Below are 7,605 nucleotides of genomic sequence, written 5' to 3'. Positions count from 1 at the left end.
TATATTTTATTTCTTTTATTACAAGGCATGTAAGTAAAAACTTGCATATCTGAAAAAAGATATTAGATAGAAAACAGTAATAAAATTAATATTATTCTTTTAAGAAACTTGGTAATAAATACATTTCCCCTCAACATAGAAATGCTTGTAATTTTGCACAACAATAAATACAGCGTAGCTCTGGCATAGAGAAAGGCCAAGGCTGGATACAAGAAGTCCATGTGGTTTCTTAAAAAAGCTTAGGTGATTTATAAAGGTTTGGCATCCTGCACGTGATGCACTTTGATACAACTTGCACTTTAATTTTAATTTTACTATGATTTTTAAACAGTCCCATAATATGAAAATGAGAGGAAAATTTGTTTGATTATAGGATTTTTCCTTTAAATATTTTCAAAGTAAGAGATGTGTAAACTCATTAAAACCAATCCTTGAAATAAAAAAAAAAAGTGTCTTGGTGGCTATTCTACAAAAATGCAGATTTTTCAGCTGTGGGTGCTCAAGCCTGACCAGCCAACTGGCAAAGGACCAATCCCCAGTCAATTCATCAATTCTTTACACAGTTTTAAAAAAGAAATAATAATAACAAGGATAAAGAGTAAAGATTGTAGTATTCACTTCCCAAGTCATGGCGGTTCGAGGTTCTTACACTATTATCCAAAGGTGAGAGGAGAAACAACAGGTATATTCCAGAACACTTCCCAGAATAACTTTGGGTCATTCTGGTCTATACTTCTCTTCTAAAACTACCAACAAAAAAAGAGAGATATTTCCATGCACTGTGCTGTTCTCATGCCAGCACGTATCATCACAATCACAACTGTGAACCTAAGTCACTTTGATAGCCCAATCTAATATAGATTGATTGATTGTCCCACGACATAGTTAGATAATGTCCACAAAATGCCACAAGCTCTGGCAGAGTCCAGCGTTCTTAAAGTACTGATAGGTCATGGCAAGACTTGGACTTGAGTTTGAAGGCCATGTTCTTGTTGTTCTTGGCAACTATTTTGCCCCAAAACCGCCTGGCTTTCTTTGGGATGCTCTCTCTCCGTTTCTGGTACGCCAGCCGCTTCTCATTCTTTTCCTTGCTGTCCCTCCGGAGCCGGACTTGCCGCACGATGCCTTCAAACAGCTCTTTCACGTTGTGCTGCACGGCTGCCGAGGTCTCGATGAACTTGCAGTCAAACACGACGGCGCAGGCTCGTCCCTCTGCAAAATTGTAAGGTGGAGATGTCACGAGGTGTCGCGAGCAGGGGGAAGGCAAAGCGGAGGCAGGCTGCCACGTGCAGGGAGCCAGTGCCACCGGGGGAATTCCTCAAGCCTAATATAGGTACGGATAAGCCTTTAATCACTTGATGCTCCCTGCTAGCCCATGATTCATCCGCTCTGTGTCACACTCCCTGCCCAGCAAGGAAGGGTAAATCCCCTCTTGGAAAAGCCCAGTCCCCGCTGTCAGCTATGAAGGGAGCTGGGGCTGATCGACTCATGCCAAGACACTGAAGGCTGAGAGGTCAGCCATGACTCAAAACCACTGGTCATCTTACGTGCTGACTCTCTCAAGTTGCATTAAAGGGTGATGACAGCACCCTCCATGCACATAGAACAGCGTAAGAGGCAGGGCCGAGTCGTCCTCCATGGGTCATGGGTGTAAACCAGGGTCTTGGGACAGTAGCAACTTCAGTGTGCACATGTACAAAACTCTTAAATAAAGGCAGAACTATGCCTATGGCTTCAGAGGTATAGCTGCAGTCATAGTTCTTATCCTTAATTACGTGAGCCTAAGCTAAACCTCACAGCTGTCTTTCACACACAAGCCAATTTATTCTGTCTTCTGGCTTGGTGTGAACTCATCACCAGGATGACTAAAGTGACCTGAATGCACCTGCCATCTTTCAAAAGATTTTTCAAGTGGGGCAGAGAGGAATGAGATGGCAAATAGGCATTCCTGGTCTCCTGATGAGGTACCTCAGTGCAAACACCTCACTTGGGGCAACTGTGACAGAAGCCAGAGGAACTGTGCACATCCCCAGTGAAAAAAAGTCTAGATCAATTGGGAAATAGAAGAGGAACAGCTGCAGAGAGAAGAAAATGCTGAGCAGAGGAACCCATGTTTCTGATGGGCCAAGATGAATGCATTGCTGTGGGTTATGTTGTGTCACCTAAGCTTCAGTGAAGTCTCTCCAAGAAGAGATTGTACTGACTGCAGACCTTGAGAACCAGCAGCAGCTTTCCCAGCAGTCTCTTCATTCCTATTTATGGGCTTAGTGGTTATTCATTTGTGTGCAGCAGAGGGAGGGCTGTTTCAGCATCCCAAAGCAAGGCAGCAAGGAGACCTCTCCTGAAAGGCTGCATGGTCCCTGCCCAGACTAGCAAAACGAAGGGTGAGAGGGAATTTTAATTCATCAGGGAGGACAGAGAGCTGGTTATAAAAAAGAGATAATCTTTGGCAGCAGAATAAAGGGGGCTAAACTCATTATACATAAACATGTATTGGAAATCCAAAGGGTTTCCAGCTACCAGAGAAATCACACACTGCACTGGTCTTACACTAGGAGCTGGCAGGGAAGAAATTCAAGCTGCTTTTATGATGGCACTTAAATTTAGGAAAGGGATTATCTGACATGTAACAGTATTACCAAGGGAGGCTTAAGGACCTGGCAGACCCCTCCCAGTCCTCTGCCCTCTGTTCCAATCCTCTGTTGTTTAACTGCTCTTTTATTGCCCAGTCCTGGTTACAGCCTACTCCCTCAGCCAGAGTTCTGCATTTCATTCAATGCAGATGACTCCTAATGTTTACATGGTTTTTATCCTCATCATTTTCCTTACCTGCCACTGAAACTTCGCGGCACCTGACAAGGTCACTTTTATTGCCAACCAAAATAATAGGGATGTCTTCTTTCTGGCGTGCCCTGCGGAGCTGTATTCTGAGTTCGGAGGCCTTCTCAAAGCTTGCTCGGTCTGTGATGGAGTAGACAATCAAGTATGCATCTCCCACTTGCATGCAGTGGTCTCGAATCCATTCTCCCTCACGCTGTGCAAATTAAACAGTCAGACATTGTTATGCCCAGAGCAGATTTTACTTAGAAAGTATAACATTAAAGAATCCAAATACATTCCTGCTGTAACTGTAATGGGTACAGTTTGAATCACAGTTATACTAAAAGTAATTCCAATGCAGTGATGGTATGAATACTTCACCACAAAGGAGGGCAAAACTTGCCCCAAATAATTCATTGTGCTGGCTTTAGACTGGAATGAACATGGTCTGGAAAATGGCTTGAATGTTTTGTTTTATCATTAAAAAAATAAAGAAGGCTAGCTCTTCTCAGGCTCACACTACAGAGCTCTTAGGCATGCTTGGCTTGGTGTGGGGGTGGGGTTAAAACTGTATTTTCCCTGATGCTGAAGCATGGAAAACACCTACTTTCTTCCCAAAAGATACCTACTTTTGATATGAGCAGTCACTCATGTGCACTTTTCTTTTGTCATTTGACTAGAACAAATAAAAGTACCTTATTATCCCACATATCGAGCAGTATAATGGTTGCACTTTCCCCATCCACCATCAGGGTTCTTTCATATGTGTCTTCTGGAAAGAAAAGTAGAAATGTTGTGAATATATTATTTTGTAGCATCATGTACCTTACAAAAAACAAGTAGTTGAGTATGTATAATTTGTTCACAGTTCAAGTTATTGAGCCAAATTTTATGCTGGCTCACATTCAGTTCTTTCCTCATTTCCATCAGCACTGAACCTGCCCTCTGTTCATTACTGGTTGTCCTACTTTCCATCATATATGAAGGAGGCTGAAAGATCAGGAAATGAAATTTTCATTATTTTGGCTGATACCCTCTTTATCTTATGTGGGAGAGAGAAAATAGAACCAGTGGAAGAAATAACCAAAGGCTGAACATTTGCCCCATGGGAGCAGCAGAGTCCAGTGAGGCTGAGTAATGGAAAATATTTGCTTTCGCTTTAGCAGGGACAGTTTACGGGTGAACAGTCACTGCTGCTGAGAGCAATCAACCAACAGCCTACCAAGCAATGAGGATGGGGTTTTGTGAGACAAGAGCTGTTGAGTTTTAGAGAGGCTGAGACTTCTGCTGCGTCCTAGTTCTGTCCCATTTCATGGTTTCCCACATTACCTTTGATGTCAAAAAAGCAAAGGAATCAACAAACCACAGAAGTTCAGTTATTTTGTACAGTGGCCACAAAAATTCATACCTAGATTATAAATGCCATGTGACAAAGTTCTGCTTAGATCTGGGGGGGGGCTGTTCCCACTCATAATTTCGATCAACCCTTGCTGTGAAATCTCAGTCCAGATTCTGCTGCAAATATGAATCTTCCTTCTTTCCCCCAAACCTGGGGACATTTGGATGAGCAATACGGGGTTTGGGCCCCTCTCTAGTCTTGTGTTGCTGGTGACTGAAAAATGCCAGGCTTTGGGCTTCTGAGCAAACCAGCAAACCACCCCTCTCACTGCAGTGTTTAAGGGGTCTGTCCCAACCACTCTTGTAGATAGGACTGTGTCTTAACCCTTGCCTCAAAGAACTTCTGCTGGGCATTAATTGAATTAACTTTCCCCTAAATTGTAACAGAGCCTTTCCTCAAAGCCAGGAATCTACATCCATGCAAAAGAATGAGCCAAAAATATTACACATTTAAAATAAAATCAAAAAGAGCCCAGGCTTGACGCAGCTTAAAATGGCAAGATTAAAAAGACAGAGCTAAACAATAGCAGCAGTTTCCCTTGCAGGCCCAATAGAATGACATTTGTGTTCATGAGTTAGCTTAATCTTACAGTCAGTAGCAAAGCCTGTCTATAAAAGCAGTTAGATTCCCTCTGTGAGTTGGCTATCCTGAAGCCATCCTCTCTTGTAATAAAATTTCCAGTTTGCAAGCTAAAGTTTGGAGAATAGTTTCTTCAACTGACTGAGCATCTGTGTGGGAACAAGCTCCATATATATCAGAGGGCAACATTCAGACGACTCCTTCTCTGCTCTTACACATGGAGAGGCTACAAATATGTAATCACACTCCTCGAAAACATTATGCCCAAATGGTCATATTCAGCACTGGTTTGCACCTTGGTCAGTCCTAAGGAACTTCCACAGGATATAAAACACACTGGAAGTGGGCAATTAGTTCATGTTATGCTTATTTTGAAGCTGACACTAAAAAAGGAGAGATAAAACAACAGCAAGTTTTCCAATACCTCAGCAGAGCCGGCCTTGAAAATCTGTCACTGCTCACTCCCAGCTCTATTGCTGGGAGTGCAAAGGAAAGAGGAAACCACATGGATTCGCACGGAGAAGAAAACTGTCTGACTGGGCTGTGCAAAGCAAATCAGCTGCATTTTCCGACTTCTTGCCCAAGAGTCCTACTCCAGTTCACTTGTGTAGCACTAGGAAAACTTTTATCAGAGATAGTCCAGGCTGAGGAGCTGGTGGGATTGTGGGAAAAGTCGGTTGTAGAAGCTGAAGACAAAGCATACCTGAATAACTGATTGGAGTGACTGCACCATGGGGAACTTCAATTTCCCTAAAGGCACAAAGATCTGTGCCCCCAGCCTGTGACAGCAAGCAAGGAAAATGTGGGTCTGACCTTCCTGATTCTGGGCTGTATTAAATCCTGGACAAAAACGTCTTTTAACTGGAGAGCTAAAGACACAAAAAGCTGTCCTGCCTGTGCCTCACTGAAAGTCCTGCATACTGACAAGCAAAACCAGCCAGCAACCTGCATGTCCTCTGAAGGTAACAGCGTCTGGGTCCTTAGAGCCATAGCAGATTTCTGTTGCAGCACAAACCTTCCACATCAACATCTTGAATACAATATAGCTCAGGACTTTGTGCCACGGCTTCACCTTCTGCGTGATCTGATCTTTGGTATTAAAGAACACTTTGCAATCCTAAACAAAGCAGAGGAGGATAGCAAGGGGGAAGCATCAAAGAAAACCTGACAGCTTGTGCCTTTTTTCCCTGTTTGGGCAATAGGAATTTTCCTACACTGCTGAAGGACCTTTATCTGTTCTTCCCCTGGGGGAACCCATGCTGTGCAAGTAAAATGAAATGAGAAGGACACATATTTTACTCAAACTCCATACAGCCTATGCTGAGGCAATGAGTTTATACAGAAAGGCTGAGATGACTTCTAATGGCAAATATTTTGGAGGTGACTGAAGGACTTAGCAGTGGTTTTTCTATTTTTCTTTATATATTATAGCTAAATATTTCATTCTCATAGACCATGAGGACCTTCAGTTGTTTTCTCTCCCCCACAGAAATCTGGAGCCAGCCCTGTGAAGCCAGTGGTGACACAAATGTTGGACCAGCATGAAAGCTGAACCAGCCATTTGTGTAGCATCATCACAGGCAGGAATGAGGCAGTTTCCAACAGGTATTTTGGAATGAAATAGCACAGGAATCTGAATTGTTCTTTTTCAGAGGGTTTCAGTCATTGTTGGTGAGTATCTTACTCATCTTATTTTGCTTTCTTGTTTTCTTAAGAGAGATACATGAGTTGAATCAGTTTTGATGACCAGATCCCAATGTTTGTTACCTCAATTTTTGATTAAATGGCCTCTCTGTTTTTCTGTGCCAATTACTACTAGCAGAGCTGATTGCAAGCAAGCACAAACATGCCACGACGTAACAACCTACCTCCCAGCACCTCACAGTCGCTGTCAATGCTGTCATGCACCCCCGCAAAGATGTTGGCTAGCGAGGACTTGCCTACGCCATGCTCCCCGATCAGCACCACCCGGTAGCAATTGCTGCCAGACTCAGAGGAGATGACAGAGTCAGACGACTCTGAGGACCAGCTCTTTCTGTAATATTCATCAGGACTGATGGTGTATCGCTTCTGCGGGTGGTACTCATTGGAGTCTTTCTGGATCAGCAGATTCCTTCCGTCAGCAGGGATGCTCCATCGCTGCTGCTGCTGCTGCAGGCTGTTGTTGTGGGTGCGACGCATGGTAACATTGTTGAGGGTCATTTTTTACCCCTAGTGAGACACAGGAAAATCACAAGCATTACCCACAAAACATCTAGAAATGCATTAACACTCTCTTATTAACTTCAAGACAGCACATCCTGCTCTTCTACAGGGATCTAGTATACAACCAAAGAAAAATGAGACTTTCTGCACTCTTTCATAGTTGGTGGTACACAAAGAAATATTTCTAGTTAGTGAGTCAGAGGCTTTTTCCTAGGGATGATACCACCCTCATGTGCTAAATCCTATCTTTGTTTAGCCTTTACAAGCTCACGGCTGTGCTAGGTGCAGCCCAGCCCCGGAGAGAGTGAGGCATTGCTGTGTCCCAGGAGGAGAAGGAAGGGGCAGCATTCACCAGAGCTGTCCCACATGGACTCTGCATCCCTGCTGAGAGGCAGCCTGTGGTACAGGCAGCACCTACAGGTACTGCTCCCCATCTTTTGTGCTTAACTGGGGGCAGACAGAGGCACTGGTCCCAGTTGCCTCCAACTCCCAGTGCAGCTGAGTATACAGCATCTTTCACGTTGTCTCAGTTAAGAGCTGAAACTTTTTGGAAAGCAATAAGGCATCACTCGCTGCACCCTTAGACAACCCTGATATGAGAA

General features: G+C 43.7%; 1 protein-coding gene across 1 annotated transcript; it reads right to left on the bottom strand.

Annotated features, from left to right (window-relative positions):
* On the bottom strand, positions 1-7,023 carry GEM (GTP binding protein overexpressed in skeletal muscle). The gene is made up of 4 exons (XM_010577107.1): positions 6,667-7,023; positions 3,516-3,592; positions 2,830-3,034; positions 1-1,212 (listed from the first exon to the last, which is right to left on the bottom strand). Exons 1-4 carry the CDS (start codon positions 6,998-7,000, stop codon positions 935-937), a joined length of 894 nt encoding a protein of 297 aa, XP_010575409.1. The 5' UTR covers positions 7,001-7,023; the 3' UTR covers positions 1-934.
* Between the last annotated feature and the right edge of the window lie 582 nt (positions 7,024-7,605).

Source organism: Haliaeetus leucocephalus, unplaced genomic scaffold (genome assembly GCF_000737465.1).
Source record: "Haliaeetus leucocephalus isolate CR32 unplaced genomic scaffold, Haliaeetus_leucocephalus-4.0 Scaffold555, whole genome shotgun sequence".
In the NCBI taxonomy this organism is placed as follows: Eukaryota; Metazoa; Chordata; class Aves; order Accipitriformes; family Accipitridae; genus Haliaeetus; species Haliaeetus leucocephalus.
The sequence above is the reverse complement of the archived record's forward strand: the minus strand, read 5'-3'. Positions and strand labels throughout refer to the sequence as shown.

What these genes read in the sequence shown, in the direction of transcription:
- GEM (XM_010577107.1), bottom strand. Translation starts at nt 7,000, where the DNA reads ATGACCCTCAACAATGTTACCATGCGTCGCACCCACAACAACAGCCTG. An exon ending in TCGATATGTGGGATAATAAG is followed by an intron (nt 3,035 to 3,515) that starts GTACTTTTATTT and finishes TAATTTGCACAG; the next exon opens with CGTGAGGGAGAATGGATTCG. An exon ending in CCGCGAAGTTTCAGTGGCAG is followed by an intron (nt 1,213 to 2,829) that starts GTAAGGAAAATG and finishes ACAATTTTGCAG; the next exon opens with AGGGACGAGCCTGCGCCGTC.